Genomic DNA, 25,344 nt, shown 5'->3' with positions numbered 1-25,344 from the left:
CCCTCCCCTCTTCGGCGGAAGCGAGTTCTTTGGACTCTACCCTGAGCGGACCCGGGGCCTACCGGGTTCTCGCGTCGGTCGGATTCCGGGTCATGGCGGTCCGGGGGCCCGCGCCCCGGGCTGGCGCCCGGTGAGTAGGGCGACTGAGGAGGAGGACCGGGCCTCGGGGCGTCCTACTCGGGGCTGTGTGGGGAAGGAGCACCTTCCGCCCTCATAACATACTGTGATTTTTTTTTTTTAACTTTTTACTCAACATGGTGTTTTTGAGATCATCCATGGTATAATAATCTAGTTTTCACTTCTGAGTGCTGCATGGTGCTACGTAAGTGCGTTAGACCCCAGTTTACGTATACATTACCCTAGTGACGGACAATTAGATTGCTTCCAGTTTTTAAGCACCACTTGCCTCCTTTGTGGATATGGGTGATCTTTGGAGTATCCATCCCAGGGTAGGATGCTAGGTCACTTAATTCTGCTAAATTTGTTCTCTGGAATGGTCACACCAACTTTTCAACAGCATTGCTTAAAGGTTCCTGTTTCTTCTTAACGACCGACACCCTACCCTGCCGCCCAATGTTTGGTATTGTTTGGTTTTCTAATGTTTATCGACCTGATTAGTGTAAGGTGGTGTCCCATTGTGTTAATTTTCCTCTATTAAGCATTTGGGTTTCCCCTTATTTATATCCTTTTCCCACTTTCTATGGATTTCCTGTCTTCCTGATGCAGTCATTACTTATATGGACTAGATTTTATTACCTTGTTTATTTTCCACTCTGCAAGTAACTTCTCGAAGTCTTTTAATCTGTGGCACTATGTTGAACAAAAATACTTAATTCTAAGTTAAATCTGTTAGTTTTCCTGCATTATAGTTTGTGGTTTGGGGGTCTTATTTGAGAAATACCTTCCATTATATTTTCATTAAGATATTTCTACATTCTATTAACTAAGTAATGTTACTTTTCACATTTAGATTTTTAATCCATTTGGAGTTTTTAAAGTTTATTTTTATACATAGTTTGAGGTAATGATGTAAATTTTCCTCTACCGTATTCAATTAATGACAAATTAATTAATAATTAAAAATTAGAGAAGCTGTATAGCATAGTTAAGAGCACAGAGCCAGGCTGCCTGTGTTCAAACCCTAAGGCTGCCACTTATCAGGTGGGTGACAAGGCAAGTTACTTAACCTTTTTACCCTCAGTTCCTCATCTTTAAGGTTGTGATTATTAAATGAATTAATACACATAAAATGTGTAGAACAGTACTGGGCACGTAGTATGGGTTTGGCATATAATGTGTGTTTAATATGCCCTTTCTTGTGATATAATCTCTATTATGTGCTCACGTAAACATAGGTGAATTTTTTCGTTTTGGTCTTTCTGTTCCATGGTCTTTTTGTTCCTGTGTTCATACCACACTTTGTTATTACTCCAACCCTGTAATATGATATGTCTTAATAACCTGATGGTTTACGTGGGTTTCTTCCTCCTCCTTTCCTGTTCCTCACAGTTGTCCTGACCTATTCATGGACCTTTATATTTCCATATACAGTTCCTTAAAGAACTCCTGGTTTTTGACTGGTATTGCATCGCAGTTACAGACTTCTATTAGAAATGAAGTCTTTCTATTTAAGTCTTCTTTCACATCCTATAATAGAGCTTTCGGTTTTTCCTCCAAACTGTCTTATACATTCTTTTTTAAAGTTAATTCCTGGATATTTTATGGTTTTTCTGTACTTTTTTTCTGTAAATAACATCTTATTTTCTTTATATTTGCTAGTTGGTTATTGTTGGTTATTGATACTTGTGTGTTAACCCTGTATCTAGCAACATTGCTGGACTCCTTTTATTTCTAACGTTTTGTCTATTTAAAAAATAACATTTATTTTGGCTGTGCTGGGTCTTAGTTGAGGCATGCCTGTGGGATCTAGTTCTCCGACTAGGAATCGAACCCAGGCCCCCAGCATTGGGAGCGTGGAGTCTTAGCCACTGGACCACCAGGGAAGTCCCACTAACATTTTGTCTATAGCTTTGCTGTGTTTCCTATGTAAATGATCACATCATCTGAAAATAATGACAATTTAATCTCTTCTTTCATTCCTTTTACCTCATTTCTTTTTTTTTCTTTATTGCTTTAGCCAGGATCTTAAAATCCTTGATGTAGTGGGTTTCCTTGTCTTGTTTGTGACCAAAAAAGAGGATGTGGCTAAAGTTTCTTTATTAATTTAGCTATAGGTTTTTGGTAAATAACCTTTCATAGCATTTATCAACTTAAATTCCTTTTTATCCCCTGGTCTGTTTCCCTCCTACCATCTTCAGCATTCGTAAACCGTTCTTTCTGCATGGCCTGCGCCCTGCCCACCAACAGCTGTAGATAAGCTTGGTAACTGCTCTCTAAGGCTCCGTTGTCCTTTTAGGACTCTGCTTCTCCTGCTTCTCTTCTTCAGGCCCAGGTTAGATCTGCAATTTTTCCAGCGGTTCCTGCAGATACAGAAGGTTTTGTTTCCCTCTTGGTCATCACAGAATGCCTTGATGTTCCTGACCCTTTTGTGTGTGGCCCTACTGGGTGAGTGAATGAGCCCAGGCCGGTGGGGGGGAGGGCAGCCCTGGTTTGAGGTCCTTCTCCTTCTGTGCGGTGTTGATGAGGCAAGGCCTCAAGAGGAAGCCTCCCTTGTCTTTTCTCAGCCCTCATCACTGATTCCTGACTCCTCTCCTTCCCCCCAGAACAACTGGTGATCTACCGGGTTGGCTTGATTCCCAGTCAGTACTTTGGGGTCCTAGGAAACAAAGATTTAAATGGGTTTAAGACCCTGACGTTCCTGGCTGTTGTGCTCATCGTCCTCAACTCCATGGTAAGGTCTTCTCCCTGTGTCTCTCTTCCTCTCCAGCCTAGTGTGATGCCTCTCCAGTGCCCAGTGGACTTAGCCACCAGGAAGCAGGAACCAAGCTGTGGGTGTGTGTTCCCTCCCTCTTCTGGGAACATGGGGTCAAAACTCTAGGCAGGGCATTGATCTTGCCGTTGGCCCACATGGGACCAATTCCCAGAGTGTTACGAGCTCCTGGGGCTTGGCCACAGGGTTCTGGTTTAATCCAGCATTTGGTGGAAATGATGCTTGTCCCTTCCATTCCCAGAACTCTTGCTTCAGGGTGCTCAGAGCACTTGAAAACTGGGCTCAGCAGCCAGAGCTGCTGCTGTCCTCTGGGGGGGCCGAGGCTGTGCCTGAGCCTGGCACTTGTCACATCTCCCAGCCTTTGCACCTGCTGCTCTCTTGCAAAATGGCCTCCTTCCCCCACCTCTTGTTCACTTGCTTAACACCTGCTCACTTTTCACGATTCCTCCGCTGTCACCTCCTTCAAGTCCTCCTCAACTTGTCCTTCATGTTTCCTCCACCAAACTCTGCCCCTTCGACTCCTGATCCTTTGAGTTCAGCTCTGCACTAACAATCCTTACACCCTTGTGATTGTCTGTGCCCTCACTAGACTGTGAGCTCATTGTTACTTCCCTCGTGCTTAGCGTACAGGGGCTCCATAAACGGAATGATGAGAGTCAGGGCTCTTTTAGGGCTCAAGCCTAATGCTCTCTGTCAGGCTGCACTACCTGTTTTCTTGGGGAAGCCACTTCTCATCACACTTTGGCACTTTTGATGGGTCTTCGGTCAGTAAACACCTATGGATTCAAACCCTGTGCCAAGTTTTGGGGGACAAAAAAGTAAGAACATAAGTGGAATAGAAGATATTGTTCCCAATCTCCAGAAGCTCATGTGCTCTGGAGATGTAAGACAATACCCTGTAGAGGAGGCTAGAAGGCCTTGCCTTTGGTAAGCCCTTCAATATTTGGTGCAGTCAATAAACACATGAGTGAATGAGGAAGGGATGAATCCCATGACTTGACGCTCTAACAGGCTCAAGTGCTGAGTGGACAGCCGAATGGGCTGGGACTGGTCAGCAGAGGCTTTCTGCCAGCCTGAGCTTGGAGCTGAGACTTGGTAGAAAGAGACTTGCACCTCTCCCTTCCCCTTGTCTCCCCCGCTGCACAGCTGAAGAGCTTTGACCAGTTCACCTGCAACCTGCTGTATGTGAGCTGGAGGAAGGACCTCACCGAGCATCTCCACCGCCTCTACTTCCGGGGCCGCATGTACTACACCCTCAACGTGCTGCGGGATGACATCGATAACCCGTAGGCACCCCCCCTCAGTCCTTGCTACCCTCTGCATGGTTCGTCCACCTGGGCTGGCACAGCCCTGGAGACCCCCTGCGGCAGACCCCATGAGGTCATCCACCATTATCTGCAAATGTTGCTGCCCAGAGCCAAGGGGGAAGGGTGCCCTGCAGAGGACCCCGGAGAGGCTGCAGGGCTGAGGTCAGGGAGCTAAAAGGAAGAGGCCAAGAGCAGCTCCCTTTTGTCCACTTCACATCCTGGGCTTCCAGATAAGGCACCCTCTGAAGACAGTGTCCTTGCTAGAAAAAGCTAGAAGAGCAGCGCTCCAGTTTTCAGCAGTAAAAAACTACTGCTGTCTAGGACTCAGTCTGGGATTCCAGTCACCATTCTATCACCTCTCTTAGGTTCACTAAGCCCCAGGTTCCCTTACAGGTGAGGCAGCTGAAGCCCAGAGAATGCAAGTGACTTGCCAAAGCTCACGTCTCACTGGGAATAGGAGTCGTTGTGGCCTTGGTGGTGGGATGAGACACGTGGGGTCTCTCTTCACCCTCATTCCCTCCCCGCTTCGCACCGTCCCAAGCACTTTGTTGCCTGACGCAACCTCTCCTCAGCTCAAGTGGAGCTTTGCAGCAAAGACTCTTGGGAGGCTGCTGCTGCTTCTTAACCTTCTCTTCTAGGCCTCTTCTCCACATTTTTTTTTTCCCTTGGCCGCACCAGGCACGTGGGATCTTAGCTCCCCAACCAGGGATCAAACCCGTTCCCCCTGCATTGGAAGAACAGAGTCTTAACCACTGGACCACCAAGGAAGTCCCTAGGCCTCTTCTCTATGGCTCAACCTGTACAGAACTTCCACAGCCAGATAGCTAAATGGGGGCAGGCTCAGGCTCGTGAGAGAGAGGTTGGGAGGAGTGAGGTAAATGATGTAGCTTTCCTGATCATCCGGAAACTCGGATCCTCTACCCTCGGGTTTTTCTTTGGCTCTGCTCAAAGCTGGCTCAGAGCCCTTGTGTGCTGGACCTTTCAGTTGCCATTTTTTCTGAGGGGTAGACTGAGGCACCATAGGAAGCAGCTCTTCAGAACCCTGTTTGAAAGTCCTAAGGGTCTCGTTGCCTCTAGGAAACGAGCCCTTGTCTGGGTCCACCTTCCCACGGGGTCATTGCTGACAGCACTGAAAGGCAAGGTCAGAATAAGAGGTAGCCTGGAAGTGCCTTAGCTCTCTCAACCCTCAAGCCCAGCTCCCTGGGCCTAGTCACTCTGTGTCATTGGCTCCAGGGACCAGCGCATCAGCCAGGACGTGGAGCGGTTCTGCCGGCAGCTCAGCAGCGTGGCCAGCAAGCTGATTGTCTCCCCCTTCACCCTCATCTACTACACCTATCAGTGCTTCCAGAGGTGAAGGCTCTCTTCCTGCCAGAGCCCTTCCTCCTCCCCTGCCTGGTGGTTCCCCAGAGTCCCTCACTCACACATTGGGCAGGAGTCAGCTCTCCCTGGTCAGGGTCCACGAGAGGCTGGTCTTCCCTCCCTCCCACCTGCACCCCAGGAAGTCTTCCTGTCTTGCATGCTTGGGCCCCTGCCCTCCCTGTGGCCCTGTGGTGTGTCAGTGTCAAGGTACCAGATGCCCCCGCACAGGGCTCTGAGATGGGACAGGGGGCTGCCCAAAAAGGGGCAGGAGTCAGAGCAGAGGCCTGTGGTGATATGTGGCTCCCCACACCCTCCCTCTCTCTGCCTTTCAGCACCGGCTGGCTCGGGCCTGTGAGCATCTTTGGGTATTTCATTCTGGGAACCGTGGTGAACAAGATGTTGATGGGTCCCATTGTGGCAAAACTGGTGCAGCAGGAGAAGCTGGAGGGGGATTTCAGGTGTGTCTCCCTTGCTTGAGGTTTCTGGGCCAGGCATAATGGTTAGGGACTGGGATCTGGAGAAAGGCTGCCTAGGTTTAAATCCCAGTTAGGCCAGTCACCAGCCGTATGGTCTTGGGCGGGGTCTTTAACCTCTCTAAATTTCGGTTTTCCCATCTGTAAAATGGGGACGGTACTGACAGAGTTGTAAGGAGGATTAATGAGATCATACATGAGAAGCACTGAGAACGGTGACTGGTTGGCCGCCATCATCATCATCGTCGTCCCTTGGCCTTCTCACATGCTTCTGTTCCGGCCACCCTTATTCTGGTCAGCCGATGGGTCCAGCCCCTACTCTGTGCTTCTTGGCCTCCTCCTTCAGACCCGGCCCTGGGAAGAAGAGGAGCCGTGGCAGGCCTGCACCTGTCCTCTTCGGAGAGGCAGGTGGCTGCCGTGTCTGCAGGTCTCCTGCCATCCCTCCCGGGCCTGGAATTTCCCACCCTGTGACAGGCCAGGGAAGGGTCGGGCTGAGGCAGCCGCAGTCTCGGAGTGGAGCCAGGCTGCTCTTTGCCTGGAGGTCTTGATCCAGGACTCTGAAAGGAGACGGACCTGTCCTGCCCACTGTCAGCACACATTTGCTTTCGGCCTTCCCAGGTTCAAGCACATGCAGATCCGGGTGCATGCTGAGCCTGCTGCTTTTTTCAGGTGAGTCTAGCGGGGATAGTTTCCCTTCTGCCTTGTCAGAGCTGCTAGTGGAGATGGTGGAGAAGTAAACAACCCCCGCACCGTCACCAAGGCCAGGGGCCAGGCGTCCTCACACTTGGCTGTGACCCTCTCCCCTTATCTCTCACTATCCTCGTCTGCCTCATCCTTAGGTCCATGGATTTGCTTCTGAAACTGGTTCTTCCTTTTCGTGGCCTGGCATGGGGCCTAAATTTGTTTTAAGAATGAAATGAGTGAATGCTTCCTCATCTTACTAATGACTGTAAGGCATTGCCTCTGCCTCTGCTTTTCTGTCTGTAAAATGGCTTTCTGCCAGTGCCTGACATCCAAGGCTGATCCGTTGTCTCTGTAGCGTGGGAGGGAATGGAGCCTCTCAGCTCAGAAGACCTGCTCGCCACAGACACTGTCCTAGTGGAGCAAAGTGGTCTCCTGACAGCAGCATTGTGAAACCCCATTCCTTCCCCCGGGGCCAGGGTAGGTCCCTGCACTCTGCCTCCTATGAGGACTCTGGATTCAGTATTTGGATTGACAGTAAGGGCCCAGAGGTTTGTGTTTAAGGAGTAGAAGTTACTCCTTGGATCACCTGGATCTAATAGCCCTGGGACTTTGCTCTTCTGTCCGTCTCTGCTGCAGTTTGTAGCTGCCACCACCTGGGGGCACCAAGGATACCGGGGACCTATGAATGGGGCAGGTCGTGGGGGCCAGGTAGGGCTGGGCCTGCGCTAGGTTTTTTTTGGATTCTTCAGTCACTCTGCTCATGAAGCTTTGGGCCCTGGGGAAAGCAGGTTGATGCTTGGAGCTCCGAGTGTGTTTTCCTGCAGCCTCTCTGTCCTTCATGCAAAATCTGAAACGTTTCCTCTGTCCTCCCCCAACCTTTCTGCCTGGAGAATTTCTGCCCATCCTTGAAGCTCCAAGTCACCTCCTCCTGGGTGCCTTTCCAGACTCCCTTAGGGGTCACGCCTATTTGCTTCCATAGCCCTGAAGACACACGGCTTACGTAACACTTTCCATGTTCCAGGTGAAGAATGCAGCGCGTCTGCCTGCCCCCCTGAACTGGGAGCTCCTCGAGGACAGGGGCTCTTTTGTCCAAAACTGTTTCGCTGGCTACCTAGCACCAAGCCTGCCGCCTAGTGACTGCTGCGTGTATATTTGTTTAATAATAGCAGCTCTTTTTCATTGGGAGCCCCTCATGTGCTTGGCGCTTTGCATTCAGAAATTCTCACTCTAGCCTATTACGTAGGTATTATAAGCTCCATTGTATAGATGAGCAAACTGAGACTCAGAGGCTTAATAACCTGTCAGTGTTACCCAGCTAGTAACTGGCCAGAGCCAGGATTTGAATCCAGTCTTCCCAGTCTAGAGTTCATGGTCTTTCTGCAGACAATACCATGTTGACTGAATGAAGCAATGGCTGGCTGCTGTTGGCCGAAATGGTCTGAGGGGAAGATCACTTGGGTGGGCTTGGTCGCTAAAGAGGAGTGTGAGGAGGGGGGCTCAGGCTCTCCAGGCCCCGTGGACATCCCGGCCTTTCTCATCAGAGCTGGGCACGTGGAGCACATGAGGACAGACCGCAGGCTGCAGAGACTCCTTCAGACCCAGAGGGAGCTGATGTCCAAGGAGCTCTGGCTGTACAGTAGGTGCAGGGAGCCCCGGGAGGCAGGAACCACCGTGGTGGCGGGGAGCCTGCTTCCCTCCCCACAACTCCCTCCTCCCTCTCTGCACTGATCAGTTTGCCTTTGCCATGAATGACCTCAGGAGAGTGAGGATCCCCAGAATAGCTTGACTGTGCTTGGCTTCCCGTTCCCTCGGAGCGCAGGATTGCTTCCCAGGTCTCTCACCCTAGGTCTTTCTGTCTTCCGCAGTCGGCGTCAACATGTTTGACTATCTGGGCAGCATCCTGAGTTACGTCGTGATCTCAATCCCCATTTTCAGCGGCGTCTACAGAGACCTGAGCCCCACAGAGCTCAGCACCCTGGTCAGCAAGGTGAGAATCCCTTCTGGGAACCCCTCATGCCATCCCCCCTGCCCTTTGGCCCAGCACCCAGGGCCTTGGAGTCAAGGCCCGTGCGCACTGCCCTCTGTCCTGTCCAGAACGCCTTTGTATGCATGTACGTCATCAGCTGCTTCACCCGGCTCATCGATCTCTCCACCACGCTCTCCGATGTGGCAGGCTACACACACAGGTGAGGCTGCGTCCGGCCCCTCTAGGCACGCCCATAGGTGAGGCTGCGTCTGGCCCCTCTAGGTCCTGAGCAAAGCGTGTACCTCAGGGAGAAGTAGCAGAGTGAAAACAGGAGCAGAACAGCTCACCATATACTAATGGGCATGAGAGAGAAAAAGGAGTAACGCCTTCACCTGGGCGCCCAGACCCTCCTCAGGTTTTCACTTCTCGCCCAGGATCGGGGAACTTCAGGAGACCCTGCTGGACATGACCCTGAAGTCACGGGATGGGGAGATCCTGGACGAGAGCGAGTGGGACTTGGCCAGGTGAGCGCTGGGCTGGCGGTGCAGCCTGGTGGTGGAGAATGCAGGCGCTGGAAACACCCTGGAGCCCAGCCCGTTCCCAGCCGGGCAGCAGAGTTAGGTGGAGCAACTGAGCTCTGTCTCATGCCAGGCACGTTGTGAATGTTCACCATCGATGTTGCTGTTCCGGCATCTGTTTATTTACACCATCCCCCAGCTGATGGAAACAAAGTACAATCAGCCTGGGCCTGAGTTAACAAAACAAAAATCTGAATTGTATCCCTCCTCTTCCTTTATTCCCTCCTCCTCGCTGAGCCCTGCCGCCAGTCCCCTTCCTTGGGGCATGTCTATTCTTTGTCCCCACTCAGGCCCAGAGGTGTCTTTATTGTATCTTTGCAGGCTCCGTGATGTTTCTGACCTTTCTGTGCATCAAGGATTTGTTCATGTCCTCACTTTTCTTGAGCAAACTACTTAACTGCTCTGTGTCTCAGTTTCTTCGTCTCTATAAAGAAGATGTTAATGGAACCTTCATCTTAGGGTTGTTGTGGGGATTAGATATCATAGTTCATAGAAAGTGCTTGGACGGAGGCCACAGAGTAAACTTTCAAAAATGGAAACAGGCTGAATTTCAGGGTCTACACTCAACTGTCTTCTTAGGAGCTAATGCCTTAACTGTTGCCTCTGTTCAGAATTAAAGCTTCATGCAGCTCTGAGCCCAGAGGTGGAGTGGGGGGGGGCTGGTGGTGCAGGGACTGTGGGGAACTGGAGATGCTTTTCTGTGGGGGAGATGGGCGTCCGTGGAGAGCCAGAAACTCCAAAACTGTGTTAGTGTTTCCGCTCCCATTCTTACGTCAGTCACCCGGTGATGCCATGAAAATGCGTGTAATGCCACCAACATTAGAATTGCACAGACGCAGCTCTGCGCCCCTGAGCAGGTTACTCAGCCACCTGACTCGGTTTCCTCATCTGCCCAGTGGGGATAATAGCTGTGGCTCGTGGCTGATAAGACTGATTAAGATCAGTCATGGGCAGGACCTTGCCCAGCCTGCCGCAGAGCAGGTACCCAATCCATCTCTATCAGTTTGCTAGGGCTGCCATGACAGAGTACCATAAACTGGGTGGCTTAAAGAGCAGAAGTTTATTTTCTCATAGTTCTACAGGTTAGAAGTCCAAGATCAAGGTGTCAGCAGGGTTGATTTCTCCCGAGGCCTTGCTCCTTGGCTTGCAGATGGCCGCTTTGTCACAGTGTCCTTGCGTGTGTACCCCTGGTGTCTCTCCCTCTTCTTAAAAGGACACCAGTCATACTGGATTGGGCCCTACCCTAAAGGCCTCATTTTAATGTAATCACCTCTTTAAAGACCCTGTCTCCAAATGCAGTTACCTTCTGAGGTACTAGGCGTTGGGACTTCAGTATGTGATTTTTGAGGCCACAGTTCAGCCCATGGCAACCCTCCAGTCCAGAGGTGATGCCCTCAATGAGAAAGAACTACCCCCCTGCCCCCAGCAATACCGACACCGCTTATCTTGCCTACATCTCTCCCCTTCTTGCACCCTAGGGCCCCGGGATGGCCAGCAACAGAGCGAACAGATACAGCTTTTCTCCTTGAGCGGGTCTGCATCTCCGCCCCCTCCTCTAACAAACCCTTAATCAAGGATCTGAGCCTGAAGATCTCTGAGGGGCAGAGCTTGCTTATCACAGGCAACACGGGCACCGGCAAGACCTCCTTGCTCCGGGTTCTGGGTGGCCTCTGGGCGAGCACATGGGGTGAGAGCCAGCCTTCCCTGCTCTGAGCCAGCCTTGGCCTGTGGGGGGTATGTGTGTAAGAATCAAGCCTCTTGTTGGGAAAGCAGAATGAGGGGCAATTACCTTTCTGGGAGGTCTTAAAATGGTGCTTCTGTAGGCTCAGTGCAGATGCTCATGGACTTTGGACCCCACGGGGTGCTGTTCCTGCCACAAAAGCCATTTTTCACTGACGGGACCCTTCGGGAGCAGGTTAGCCGGGGCCCACTCCTCCCACCCCTTCCCGCCAACCTGGACCCTGGTGGTGGGACAGGTCTCAGCCCTGGAGAGCTATGGGACAGCAGGTAGGGTATAAAATGAACCAAGCCCAGGAACTCCCTGGCTCTAAGGACTTTTTATTCACTTCTGTGGATTAGGCCATGTACTCAGAGCAACTTCTGGAAGCAGGTTAACCTGTGGAGGCCGTAAGCCAAATATCACATGTGTTTGTTGAACACCAACTTGGATTCTGGGGGCCCTGCCCTGCTGTTTGCCAGCCCCGCCTCTCCCACCGGACCCTCAGCCAGGACGCTCCTTGCTCTCCTCAGGTGGAGAGCAGCCTGGCCTCTGGCAGCTCCTGGGGCTGTTTCTGAGGGAGGATAGCTGTGTGCAGCCCCACCTCTCCTTGGCCCTTGCCCCAGGCCCATGTGGTTTCTTCTTTTATCAGGTGATATATCCCCTGAAGGAGATCTACCCGGACTCAGGTGAGCTGAGCTTCTTGAGGATGCAACCTCCCATCCCACCATCTCTTCTCTGTCTGTCTGTGGCCTCACCTGTACCTTTTGGAAGAGGCCCCAGCCAGGCTGCTGGTTTCAGGTAGGGTCCCCTCCACCTCCTCCTTTGACTGTTTACTATTCAGAGGTCTGTACCCTGACCTCATCTTTTTCCGTCTCCCCCTCCGGAGGAGAAACACCACTGGAGGAAAGGAAGGGATTACTTGCTTCACTGGGTCCTTCCCGTGTTTATTAAGTGCTGTAACCTGTCGCTTCAGAGCCTTGGCCCACATTCTGGGGCCCCCGGCCATGATGTGCCCCATCTATTCTGGCTACCCAGAGGAGCTGACTTCTTGAAGGCTTCCGTGTTTTGCAGGTTCTGCTGATGATGAGAGGATCATGAGGTTCCTGGAGTTGGCAGGCCTGGTGAGTGAGGGCAGGGACCCTGAGGTCCAAGCCCACCTGGTGGCACTGACCACAGGTGCAGGCCCAGCGGAGCTGGAAGTCTGAGCCTGGGGCAGGGCGATGGGTGTATAAATCGGCAGTGGGAGCTGTTGGCCAGGTACAGGCAACAAGCAGCGTCCACTCTCTAGCAAATTTTAAAACAATAATAAGACTACATCAGCCTGCTTTTTCTGGTCACCACGTTCCAGCAAGTCTAAACAGTGTGGCTGACGGACTGCTCCCCCAGCCCCACCGTGGTACGCGACCAGGGGTAGCTGTGTCTCGGGTGTGTGTGGTGGGACTGAGGAGGTCCTCAGGATAGCAGGAAGCAGGGATGGGCCCTTTCATGGACATCGTTCCCTCTGGGTGTGTTACAGTCCAGCTTGGTGGCAAGGACAGAGGGTCTGGACCAGCAGGTCGATTGGAACTGGTAAGAAGGAGTTTGGGGGGCTCCAGAGCCAGCTCCCCCAAAGACAGTGGGTCCCAGAGGCCTGGGCAAGGGATGAAGTGACTTCTGACCCCAAATTCTAGGGGTTTGCTGGGCTGCTGGGGACCTGGTTCATGTCCGTGGTACAGAATTTTGGCCTTGCCTTGTGTAGGCAGCGGGGCTGTGGTGGAAAGGGGGGTGACATCCATCCGTCCTGGGGCAGCCTGTCTGTGCTGGGAGCCTCTTCCTGCCCAGACCATTCTGTGCAAAAGCCAAGCTATAGCCTCCTTCCTCCAGTGGGCCTCTCTCGTTCACCTTTCTCAGGTATGATGTTCTATCCCCAGGAGAGATGCAGAGGCTCTCCTTTGCCCGGCTCTTCTACCTGCAGCCGAAGTATGCAGGTGAGGTTCGCTCTGTAGGTACACATGCTAGCCAGGCAACGTTTGCGCTCACAGGTATAGCAGCGTGTGTTCGTGTGCCCCTGGAGAGGCATTGGTATGGGTAGGAGAGCACACCTGTGCCTGGCCAGGTATCTCTGTCCCTGCAGGAGAGGATGGCAGGGCTCTGCCCATGAGGCAGCAGTGCTTGGCATCCTCAGGTGTATGTTGAAGTGCCAGTTCTTAACCTCTGTGCCAGTGCAGCAGCTGGAGCCAACCTTGAGAGGGGTTCTCATGTTATGGCCGTCAGGCTCGGCCATCAGTGAATGGGCATCCCTCTGCTATGCCTGGCAGAGGTGTGAACTTTTCTAAGGACTGACATCCTTGGGGGGACTAGGATTCCCTGGATTGAGTGGTCCTAGGCAGTGGCTGGTGGATTAGGAATAGGGTAGGAAACTGAGGGATTTTGTCCTGCAGCTGGCAGAATGCTTCCCAGATGGAGCCTAGCTCTCCGCTCCTCTGGCCCACGCTCTCCGTAAGGCAGGGCCCCTGTAAGCCAGAACAGCTTTCAGCCTCCCACCAGGTCCCAGTGAAGGTGGGTGTGGGTTGGAGGAGCAGCAGAGGTGGGTCTGGGGTAGGACTTCATCTCTTCCCACTGAGTTCTGTCCTCAGTGCTTGATGAAGCCACCAGTGCCCTGACTGAGGAGGTGGAGAGCGAGCTCTACCGCATCGGCCAGCAGCTGGGCATGACGTTCGTCAGCGTGGGCCATCGGCGCAGCCTTGAGAAGGTACCCGTGCCCGCAGGATGGCCTGAGGAGGAGAAAGAATGCCAAGGCTGGGCCTGGCCGGGGCCAGAGCCCCCTCAAAATGGAGAGTGGGGATGGCAGAGAGGGCAGGGAATCTGTCACAGCCGGGGCAGCCTGATCTCTACGTGGTGGTGGTCTTTTGTAGTTTCACTCCTTGGTTCTGAAACTCTGTGGAGAAGGAAGGTGGGAGCTGACCAGAATCAAAGTGGAATGAAGCCAAGACCGGCCACCGGCAGGAGAGCCAAGCCCAGGAGGTCGAGTCCCCAGGAGAGACCAGGAAGGCTGATGGGGCAAGGAAGGAGCTCCAGGTTTGCCTCACAGGTCCCATGTGGGTAGCATCAGCAGCAGTGGACTCAGCCCAGGTGTGGCCCTCCGCAGGACCCTCATCCTGCCAGGGTGCCTCCTGCTGCCTCAGCCAGAGCTTCGTACCCTTGACGTGCTAATTACTTCACATATGACCTCAGATCGTGTTTTCTAAAGAAAACCTGAAAGTGTGGGATCTATAAGAAATGCAGGGTCAAAATGGAGAGTGTATCGGACTTGGAGTCAAGAGATCCAGGAATCTTTTAGAATACATCAATTTTGCAACAGTAGATTTTTAACTTTAATCAACTATTTAAATTTTATAACTTTTTTTAAAAGAAAAGATAAACATGTTTTTAAACTTGCAGCTTTCCCCTTTTTTTCTTTCTTCTTCATCATAAGATGATCTTTTTTTTTTTTTTTTTTTGGCCACGCCATGCGGGATGCAGGATCCATGCAGGATGTGAGATCTTAGTTCCCCAACCAGGGATCAAACCCGTGCCCCCTGCAGTGAAAGCATGGAGTCTTAACCACTGGACCGCCAAGGAAGTCCCTAAGATAATCTTCTTAATTGACTCTCCGGGCTTGTCTTTGAGAGCCTGGGGGGTGGGAGCAGCACTCTCCACTGTGCTGGATCCTTCTGCCCGTAGGTTCTTCACTGGCATCTCCCACTTACCCATTGCCAGTTGTCCCTCAGCCACTAACCTCGAGGGCCCTTCAGCTTTTCTTAACCCAGATGAAAATAAATCCCGTAATATTTTTAAGTTAATTCATTACTTAAATGCATTTTTAAAAATATAAATTTATTAATTTATTTATTTTTGGCTACGTTGGGTCTTCGTTGTTGTGTGCGAGCTTTCTCTAATTGTGGTGAGCCGGGGCTGCTCTTCGTTGTGGTGCGTGGGCGTCTCATTGTGGTGGCTTCTCTTGTTGCGGAGCATGGGCTCTGGGTACGCGGGCTTCAGTAGTTGTGGCTCATGGGTTTAGTGCTCCGTTGTATGTGGGATCTTCCCCGGACCAGGGCTCGAGCCCATGTCCCCTGCATTGGCAGGCAGATTCTTAACCACTGCGCCGGCAGAGAAGCCCCCTAAATGCATTTTTAAAGGAAAGTTTACGCTTGATATAAATAGAAAGTAACTGTAAAAATTAATACAAATAATGTTATGAAATGGCAGCTGCATACTGCACCTGCAAAGACTCTACACCTGAGGCTTGCTCTCTGTACAAAGGGAGATTAGGGATGTTACAGAGGAGTTAGACATACTAGCACCCAACTGAGAATCTTCTTAATAGATTTGGGGAAATGGAATGGGAACCGCAAGGGAAGTGATTTTCTCTCTCTAAGACGAGGTTCTTTAATGTCTCTTGATACCACTGAAAATGATCCTAGATGCGGGGTGGAGCTCCAGACTTGGGGAGATGTCGCCCTGGATAACGTGTCTAACCCCCTCCCTCCATGGTGTGGCTGGCATGGAGGCCTCAAGCCTGTTTCAGCTCTGCCCCATATGGGTGCTAAAGCAGTGTGTCCAGGTGCCAAGCTGAGAGAACTCTGGGGTGGGCACCTGACCAGGTCTGATGGTGTGTCCAGTCTCCGGTGAAGCCTCCTTAGGGACCTACAGGATGTCAGCATCGAGAAGGCCCGTGGCAGCCCTTCTCATGGGGCTGAAAGGGACCGTCAAGGTCGGCATCTGCTTCACGAGCCTTCCCATACTTGAATCTCCCAACCATATCCTGCCAGGTGCTCTTCTGGCCTCTGTTCAGATACCTCTAGCATTGGGGGCCATCCATCCTCAGACCCCTCTGAGGGAAGCTCTTCCTTAGGCCAAGGGGAAACGTATCTCCCTCAGGATCCCCCTGACTCCCACCCCTTGGGCATGTTTTAAATTGTGGGGTTTGGGTGTGGAAAGACTCCCTCTCTGGCTTAATTTCTGTACTTTCATCAATATAGCTGAAGCTCCCCTCAGCCTTTTTGGTGATAGCATTGCCTCACTGACTTGCTTCAGACTGACAAGCTCCTTCAACTCCTAAGCCTTTTTCACAAGTGCTGCTGCTAGCAGATTATTATAGAGACCAAGTTTGTTCCTAACTCAGTCTTTGCACTTGCTATTTCCTCTGCCTCAAACATGTTCCCAGTGCTGTTTCTGTTCTTAATACTCAAATAGCGTCCTCCCTTGCAGAAACTCTGCCAAGAGAAGGCCGTTCTTAGAGGTAGACTGTACCCTTATCCATCATTCATCTCAGAGATGGTGGCTACTTGAGAGTTTTAGGTGAATCGATACAAACCTGCATGAGGAGAAGTCAGGTTATGTGTCCTCAGTGTATGACAAGGACCAAAATGTTTATTTTAAATGTTTTAAAATAAGCCAGGCAAATAATTTCCCAAACTTAAGTCTCATTCTGCCACCCAGGAATCTACACAGACCCACGTGGATGATACATAGAAATGTTGTCCTTATATCCCTCTCACTCTTCTGCGGAGTCCTGGAGCCATGGGACAGGGCAGAAAAGCAACCTTTTGTTATCTCCATCAAGTGTCCACTTACCTACCGTATCAACATGTGTACCACCCCAGTCATTTTGGGGTGGAGAATAACAAACGAGTCTCTGTTCTGCCACAGCCCACAGGGAGCTGTGCTGTGTGTTCTGCATCCAGGACAGTCTCCCAGGAAGCCAAAGAAGAGCAATGCCAGCTGCCCTCTGTAAAGACTGCCTTTCCAGAAACATTGTCTTGTTGGTGCTATTTCCTTCTGACATCCTGTCTAGGTGTCAGAATGATGGGTGGCCCTGGGCTAAACCCTGGGCCAGGAAGGAACCCCTGGAGGCACAGGGAGTTGTCAGGAGAACTGGTGCCTGGAGAACAAGCCAGCTGAAAGGGAGCCCTGGACTGGGGAGCTGCAGAGACTGTCCTACCAGGAAGTAGGGTAAAGTGTGGACAGGCATCAGGCAGGGGGACATGTGCTGGGGAACACTGTCCTCAAGCCTCTGGCAGGGTGAGCTGGACAACTGGCCAGTAGATTTGCCCATCTGTAAGTAGTTAAGGGTTCTGAGGGTCACATGCCTCTGGGGAAGGTTTCCCTGGGAAAGTCCGAAGACGGGGCAGAGACTTTTACCTAACATGCTATCAGACCCTGACCCCAGGCCCAGAACTGCCAGCCCACAAGGGAGTGAAGGGGGAAACAAAAGCAAGTCTCAGTCTTGAACTGGCGGAGAGATTTGTGCAGAGCTTGCATGCTTAAGGGAAGCCCAGCTCCTGCCACATTCTCTTAAGAACCCTGCGAGGAAGATGCTTCCTTTTCTTTCCTTTTTACCCCAGTTGAAGAGTCTGAGCTCCAGGACCTGAAATGACTTGCTTAGGAATCTCAAGTTCAAAACAGAACTCCTCAGCCTCTGAACCGCCCCCATCTGCTGCATTCATCTTGCCCATCTCAGGGAATGACACTTCCACTGTCCACCCTGAGCTCAGGCTAGAGACCTGAGACCCTCCGGACCTCCTTCCCCATATCCAATCCATCACTACATCCCATGGGTTCTGCTTCCAAAATATATCTGAAGCCCACCTCTGCCCTCCCCCGAGGCCACCACCAAGTCCACCCGGACAACTGTGGCAGCCTTGTCCCTGGTCTCCCTGCTGCTTCTCCCAACCCCCCACATCCTCCACAAAGCAGCCTGAAGGACCTTAAAAATGCAAATTAGATGTGCCCTACATTAAAGTCCAAAATACTGGGCCTGCAAGGCTGCCCTCCCATCCCTCTCCTCGAGCCCATTGGCCTCTGTCATCAGAGATGGGCCAAGCTGGTCCAGCTGAGAGCCTTGTTGCCATGCATTCCTGGAAGCGCACAAACTACCAAGACTGACTCAAGGAGAAACAAAATCTGAATGGTTCTATAACAAGTGATTGAATCAGTAATCAAAAACCTCCCAACCAATAATCCTCCCTCCCTCCCCAATAATCTGAGGGCCAGGTGGCTTCACTAGTGAATTCTACCAAACATTTAAAGAATGTTTCATATCAATCCTTCTCAAAATATTCCAGAAAATAGAAGCAGAGGGAACACTTCCTAACTCATTCTATTAGGTCATCATTGCCCTGCACCAAAGCCATATAAAGACATCACAAGAAAACTGAAGACAAATACCCTTTATGAATATAGATGTAAAGATTCTCAACAAAATACTAGTGGACAGAATCCAGAAGTATATTGAAAGCATTATACATCATGATCAAGTGAGATTTAGCCCAGGAATGCAAGGGTAGTTCATATGAAAATCAACATAAAACACCACAGTAGAATGAAGGGGAGAAGCCACATGATCACCTCTATTGGTGCAGAAAAAGTATTTGATAAAATCCAATCCCCTTTTATGATAAAAGCCCTCAATAAACAGACTAGAAGGAAAGGGAATGTTCTAAAAAGGAATTTTCTAAAAAGAAATTTTCTAAAAAGACATATAAAAAACCCTACATCATACTCGGTAAAAGACTGAAAGCTTTCCCACTAAGATCAGGAACAAGACAAGGATGACTGCTTTTACAAATTTTATTCAACATTGTACTGGAGGTTCTGGCCAGAGCAGTTAGGCAAGAAAAAGAAAAGGCATCAAAATTGGAAAGGAGGAAATAAAACTATTTGCAGAAGACATGATCATATATCTAGAAAATCCTAAAGAAAAAACACAAAGTATAACAAAGTCAACAAAGGTGCAGGATACATGCAAAAATCAATTGTATTTCTATATACTAGTAATAGACAAAGCAAAAAGGAATTAAGAAAACAATTCTATCAATATTTACAATAACATCAGAAAGAATAAAATTCACTCAGGCGGTGCAAGACTTATACTCTGAAAATACAAAACATTGCTGAAAGAAATTAAAGACCTAAATAAATAGAAAGACATCCCATGTTCATGGATTGGAAAACTTTATTTTAGATATTTTGCAGACTTCTTTATTTTTTTAATATTTTATTTATTTATTTGGCTGTGTCCATGTGCAGGTTTCTCTCTAGTTGTGGTGTGCAAGTTTTTTTTTCTTTTTTTCTCTCCAGTTGTGGTGCTTGGGCTCCAGAGCGCATGGGCTGTGTAGTTTACAGCACGCGGGCTCTCTTATTGAGGTGCGTGAGCTCAGTAGTTGTGGCGTGTGGGCTTAGTTGCCCCACGGCATGTGGGGTCTTAGTCTTAGTTCCCCAGACCACAGATTGAACCCACGTCCCCTGCATTGGAAAGCAGATTCTTTACCACTGGACCACCAGGGAAGTCACTGGAAGACTTAATGTTGATAAAATGGCAGTATTTCCTAACGAAATACTGGTTCACAGATTAAATGTAACACCTATCAAAATTCCAATGGCTTTTTTTTTTTGCAGAAATTGAAAACCTGATCCTATAATTTGTGTAGAATTACAAGGGATCACAAATAGGCAAAACAGTCTTGAAAAAGAAGAACAAAGGTGAAGGACTCACACTTCCAGATTTCAAAATTTACTTCAAAGTCAGTAATCAAAACAGTGTAGGAGTACTAGCATAAAAATAGGCTAACATAAAGTTCTGTGGAATAGAATTGAGATTCCAGAAATAAACCCACATATCTAAGTCAAATGATTTTTGTCAAGGGTGCCAGGACCATTCAGTGGGGATAGTGTCTTCAACAAATAGTGCTGGAAAATTTGAAATCCATATGCAAAAGAATGCAAGTGGACCCTTACCTCACACACCAGATACAAAAATTAACTACAAATGGATCAAAGAACTAAATTTTATAGCTAAACTAAACCACTCTTAGAAGAAAACATAGGGCAGAACTTCCTGAATTTGGCAATGGTTTCTTAAATATGATGCCAAAAGCACAAGCGACAAGAAAAATGGATACATCGGACTTCATCAAATTAAAACTTTTGTGCATCAAAGGACACTAGCAGGAAAGAGCAAAATAGTGAAGCAGGCAGTTCCAAACACCCATCCCTCAAAAGGAACATTGAGAAACAAGCAGAAACTGTCAGAACCAACTTTGTCTGAACTGGACAACAGTCAGATTTATAGTGAAGACTGCATCAAGACAACTTCAATATGGTAGGTAGGAAAGCTGTGTGGTGTTTTTACTTGCCTTGCCTCATCTCTTCACCAGCTTGGTGGCAGTCTTGAAGAAAGCAGCCCATGTTCTCAGTATGGGACCCCAGTCCCTGATTCCAGAGAAAGCAGAGCAGACCTTATTCACAAATTATTGTTTGTTCTAACCTATCAGGAGCTAGAAAGACTGACAAGTGCCCTTCTCTGTCTTGCCTGACTTGGAACTCACTCAGGGCAGAAAAATAGTAGGCATTGCTCAAAAACTTTGTAAGGTGGGGGACTTCACTGGCAGTGCAGTTGTTAAGGTTCCGTGCTTCCGCTGCAGGGGGCGTGGGTTCTGTCCCTGGTCCGGGAGCTAAGATCCCACATGCTGTGTGCCATGGCCAAAAAAACCCCCAAACACCAAAAAACAAACAACCTTTGTAAGGTGAACAAAATCCTGCAGCCACCTGAAGCAAAGATTATGCTTAAGACATACAATAGGACCACCTAAAGCCTGGGAAGAAATACTGGGGAGTCTCTTTGGGAAATTGGGGTATTCTAAAGTGACCCTGTGTACTACAGAATTTAGAAAGCCACATGCATGGCTAGGACAGGATGCATGTTTGGAAAAGACCTGAGAAGACCCTAAGCTTTCACCTCTGGCGGGTCACTGGGCTTGGTTCAAGCAGGAAATAAAGGCTAAGGCAGAGTTTAAACTGCCTGGCTAAATGCTAAAGCAGTGGCCGGAAGAGCCAGTCTGTAAAGACTGGAAGAGATGGGGTGTTTGTTTCCTTTTAGCTCCTGGTATTCAAGGAAATCTCTGTGAAAATGCTAGTTGAACAGAGACTTCAAATGAACACACATGACAAGGATGACAGTCTTTACAAAAATAGTTTGGGAAAGTTATCAAACAGAGGACTGCAGTTTTCAATAATCAAAAACAGTAAACTCTGGGGAAGGGAGAGAAGGTGATCTCCAGAGTTACCATATTATAATATTCAAATGTTCAGTTTTCAACAACAACAACAAAAATCATACAAAGAAACAGGATTGTGGTCCATTCAAAGGGGAAAAAATGGACAGAAACCCTCCCTGAGGATGCCCAAACGTTGGACTTTCTAGACAAAGGCTTTAAATCAACTGTCTTAAATATGCTCAATTAGCTAATGGGAACCTTAGAGCTGGTTCTAGCTTTGGCTCTGGTGTTAGAGCTGGCAGCTAGCACTGGCTCTACATCTGTAACTGGCACTGGTGCTGGAGCTGGAGCTACAGCTGGATATGGCCCCGCAACTGGTGTGAGAGCTGGTCCAGGAACTGGCTGTATCTCTGAACTAGCTCTGGCCCATAGCTGGCCCTAGCTCTGGCTTTGCTATTAGAGCTGGGGCTGGAGCTGGCACTGGCTCTGGACATGTCAATGGCTCTATCACTGGCTCTGTCGCTGGACCTTGTGCTAGAGCTAGTGCTGGTACTGGCTGTAGCTCTGGAACTGGCTCTAATCCTAGAGCTGGTTCTGGCTCTGGCTCTGATGCAGGAGATGCTCTAGCTCTGGAGCTGACACTCAGTATGGCTCTCAGTTGGGGGCAGGTGCTAGAGCTGATAACGCATCTAGCTCTTGCTCTGGAGCTGGCACTGGCTCTAGCTCTAGAACTGGTGTTGGAGTAGGTGCCACAGCTGTTTTTAGCTCTGGAGCTAGAACTAGGACTGGTGCTAGGGCCGATGCTTGTCCTGGAGCTGGTGCAGGCTCTAGCTTTGGAGCTGACATTGGAGCTGACTCTAGCTCTAGAGCTGGTATTGGAGCTTGTTCTAGCTCTAGAGTTGGCTCTGGCTATACATCTACATCTGGAGCTGGTGCCAGAGCCATCTCTAGCTGTGGTTCTGGTGTTACAGCTGGCACTGGAGCTGCCTCTGGACAAGTTGGGCACAGCACTCCAGGTCCGAGTTGGCCAGGTTGAGATGATACACAAAGGCCACCAGCTGCTTCATGCAGGGCAAGTCTGGAGGCTGACAGGAATCCTCTGAGTACTGTCCAGCCAGGTGCCTAATATGGAGGGGATGGCACTCAGGTAGGAGGGCAGGTAGCAGAATCAGAGCCCTGGCCTTTCCTTCCACACTGCCTCCTACGGCACCTTTGCAGGGATCTGGGTTCCTACACCTGGCCCTGCCCTGCCAAAGACCTGCCCCATCCTATCCCCAACCCGGCTCTGGCCATCCTGGCAATAGCGGGCCTTGTCACCAAGCAGGGAGCTAGCAAAGAGCCTCGGTCATAGGGTGGTCTCAATAAATGATTGACCAACTCTCCCCTTCTTCAGGAAAGCCTGACATACTTCTCTGTCTGTCTTCCCTGGCCCCCGCCCACTGGAATGTTAACTCCACGAGGGCAGGGAGGGGTTGTGTCTGCTCTGTTCATTACACAGAGTTGGCACATAGTAGGGGCTCCATAGATATCTAATGGATGAGAAAACACGTGGAGTCTGTCCTCTTGCCCCAGTCTTCCTGTAACCAGATAGGGTAGGGGGGGTCCCTGGAGAAAGAACCAGGCATGGCTTTCTTGACATAAGAGAAGCCATTTTCGGCCTAAGCCATCTTGTGATCTAAGCCTGACCACTATGCCTGCCCTTGAGCAGGTCTCAGTAATTAATAATCGTAAGGAAACAAAAGAATGCAGAAACATTTAATAACCTACAATGGAAAAGAATCTGAAAAGGAAGAGATAGATAGATTAGCTAGATAGATAGATAATAGATGATAGTTATAGATAGAGATGGATAGATATTAAACTGAATCACTTTGCTGTACACCTGAAACTAACACAACATTGTAAATCAACTATACTTCAATAAAAATATTTTTTTTAATGCAGAAACAAATGACTGTTATCAGGCAAGAAAAGTAACATTGGCAAAGATAACATATCAGTTGTAAAGACTCCCAGTTCTATTTCAGTAGTAAAGATTAGCCTGAAGTTCTCAACCACCAGATCAACTGGAACCTAAGGAATGATGTTGACCTTTTCTGACCCTCCTGACTTCAACTAAAGCTCGGACTCTGTCGACCACCCAAGGCTTTTCATGAATATGCATGTACCCTTAGCTTGAAATTTCCCCAGTTTTGCTGTTTTAGGAGACACTGCTTTGGGAAAGATTCCCTGGTGTTCTTACTTGCTGCAAGTAATAAACCCTTCCTTCTCCTGTGCTTTGGCTTGGTTATGTGTTTTGATTTGACACCTACCGAGAGGCGAACCCAGTTTTCAGGTAACACTCCCAGGGCCCTCATGGCACCTCAACCTGTAGCTTGTGTGCTGAGGTGCTGCCTTACTCTCTGTACACAGCGTGTGGTCACATCTTCCCAATGACACTGGGTACCTGAAGGGCGGGGGAGCAGCCTGCCCTAGTCCCATGTGCCGCTGAGCACGCACAACTAAGGTTCAAGGCAGACTCGTAAGCAGGTTGCCCACCACACCTCCTGTTCCGGGACCCCCACCCCACCCTCGCAGGTGAAGGGGGCGGGGGTACAAGCAGAGCTGGGATGGGGCTTTGGTGAGTCTACGTCTGATGTTTCCTTATGATTAGATTCAGGTTATACAACCTAATCATGAGGAAATACCAGAAAAACTCAAATTAAGGACATTCTATAAAGAAACTATCCTGAAATCTTCAAAAATATCAAGGTCAAGGAAGGCCAGGAAAGACTGAGGGCTGTTCCCAATTGAAGACACTACAGAGATTTAGCAACTAAATCCAATGTGTGGTTCTGGGGACTTCCCTGGTGGTCCAGTCATTAAGAATCTGCCTTCCAATGCAAGGGACGGTTCGATCCCTGGTTGGGGAACTAAGATCCCACATGCCACAGGGCAACTAAGCCTTTGTGCTGCAACTATTGAGCCTGCGTGCTCTGGAGCCCACACACGGCAATGAAAAGATCCCACATGCCAATGCAGCCAAAAAAAAAGTGTGGTTCTGGATTGGATCCACCACTTATAAAGGACATTATTGGAATGATCACGTGGACAAAGAATGTTGTCTACCATTTCAGTAAACAACAAATATTACCCGCCATCAAGCTATTCACCACTGCAACTGCCCCCGACAGTGCACCCTGAGAGAATTCAGGATGGAGCAAAATAAGATACTGGCCCTCGATAGTTAAGATGCATATCAAAGGAATAATTTCAATGAGCACAGGCTCTTGCATCTTCCCATACATAGAAAGTCACTAAAATCATTAACCTGAGATGTCTGTTTTTTGTGATTAGAAGTAATCTTGACGTTTGACTACATTTTTTTTCTTTTTTCTTTTAAGCAAAACACCTTTATATCCTGGCTCTTTCCTTACTTCTTTTGAAGAGTTCCACAGCTATCTGAGAGGCTATCTCCTGATCTATAGACCTCAGTAAAGTTCCTGAATAAAACATTTCTCTCAACTATTAAGTTGTGCTTTTTCTTTTCAGTTGCCAGTTTGGGCAGTCAGCAAAGGGATCCAGAGCGGACTTTGTTGCCAAATGCAAGTTACTGTGTCCAACACACAATGAGACCAAACACATGAAAACATCACGGAGTTTGGAGCAGAGAAAGGTTTATTGCAGGGTCAAGCAAGGAGAACAGGTAGCTTGTGCTCAAAGCCCCAAACTACTTGATGGCTTTCAGGGAAAAGGTTTTTTTTTTTTGAAATTTAGTTATTTCTGAGATATACATTTTAAAGTAATAACTAGAATTATCAGGGAAAAGTTTTTATAGGCAAAATTTGGGGTGAGTGCTACAGGGTGTGTTTGACTTTCCTCTGATTGGTTTGTGGTAAGATAACAAGGCAATGTTCCAGGAATCTTGTGCTCAGCCTGAAGTTACCATCCTCCACCTGGGTGGGGGCCTTAGTTCCTGTAGAAGAACTCAAAGATATTGTTATATATATCCCTTGAGGAGGACCCAGGATCCTGCTTTAATTGCTACACTACTGTTTCTTTTTTATTTAATTAATTAATTAAAAATATTTATTTATTTAGCTGCACTGGACCTTAGTTGCAGCATGCAGGCTCTTCCTTGTGGCATGCAGGAATTTTTTTTTTTTTTTTTTTTTTTTTTTTTTTTGTGTGGCATGTGGGATCTTAGTTGCAGCATGTGGGATCTAGTTCCCTGACCAGGGATTGAACCCAGGCCTGCTGCATTGGGAGCGTGGAGTCTTAGCCACTGGACCACCAGGGAAGTCCTCTGCACTATTGTTTCTTGATTGCTCCTCCTTTGTTTCTACATTCCCTTACTTCCCTAATTAGAAAC

General features: G+C 49.1%; 1 protein-coding gene across 16 annotated transcripts; it reads left to right on the top strand.

The window, feature by feature from the left end:
* ABCD4 (ATP binding cassette subfamily D member 4) lies at positions 1-24,499 on the top strand. 16 transcript variants are annotated; one of them, XR_004348424.1, is made up of 20 exons: positions 1-130; positions 2,417-2,565; positions 2,724-2,851; positions 4,037-4,176; positions 5,431-5,547; positions 5,889-6,014; positions 6,648-6,698; positions 8,255-8,349; positions 8,579-8,700; positions 8,808-8,899; positions 9,114-9,203; positions 10,736-10,944; positions 11,081-11,172; positions 11,627-11,663; positions 12,049-12,098; positions 12,494-12,546; positions 12,868-12,944; positions 13,593-13,708; positions 13,872-14,034; positions 24,377-24,490. XR_004348424.1 is itself a non-coding variant. In XM_032622493.1 (19 exons), the coding sequence occupies exons 1-19, from the start codon at positions 93-95 to the stop codon at positions 13,938-13,940; spliced, it is 1,821 nt and encodes a 606-aa protein (XP_032478384.1). In that variant the 5' UTR covers positions 1-92; the 3' UTR covers positions 13,941-14,798. The 16 variants fall into 16 exon arrangements, 10 of the variants coding, with proteins under 10 accessions (XP_032478384.1, XP_032478383.1, XP_032478386.1 ...); XR_004348423.1 differs by lacking the exon at positions 24,377-24,490 and adding an exon at positions 14,479-14,847; XR_004348425.1 differs by lacking the exon at positions 24,377-24,490 and having other exon boundaries at positions 12,888-12,944; positions 13,872-13,897.
* Positions 24,500-25,344: the final 845 nt, after the last annotated feature.

Source organism: Phocoena sinus, chromosome 2, assembly GCF_008692025.1.
Source record: "Phocoena sinus isolate mPhoSin1 chromosome 2, mPhoSin1.pri, whole genome shotgun sequence".
Classification (NCBI taxonomy): Eukaryota; Metazoa; Chordata; class Mammalia; order Artiodactyla; family Phocoenidae; genus Phocoena; species Phocoena sinus.
This window is presented reverse-complemented; position numbering and strand designations above follow the sequence as displayed.

What these genes read in the sequence shown, in the direction of transcription:
- ABCD4 (XM_032622492.1), top strand. Translation starts at nt 93, where the DNA reads ATGGCGGTCCGGGGGCCCGCGCCCCGGGCTGGCGCCCG. An exon ending in CCTCTGGGCGAGCACATGGG is followed by an intron (nt 10,945 to 11,080) that starts GTGAGAGCCAGC and finishes GTGCTTCTGTAG; the next exon opens with GCTCAGTGCAGATGCTCATG. An exon ending in CCTGCAGCCGAAGTATGCAG is followed by an intron (nt 12,945 to 13,592) that starts GTGAGGTTCGCT and finishes TTCTGTCCTCAG; the next exon opens with TGCTTGATGAAGCCACCAGT.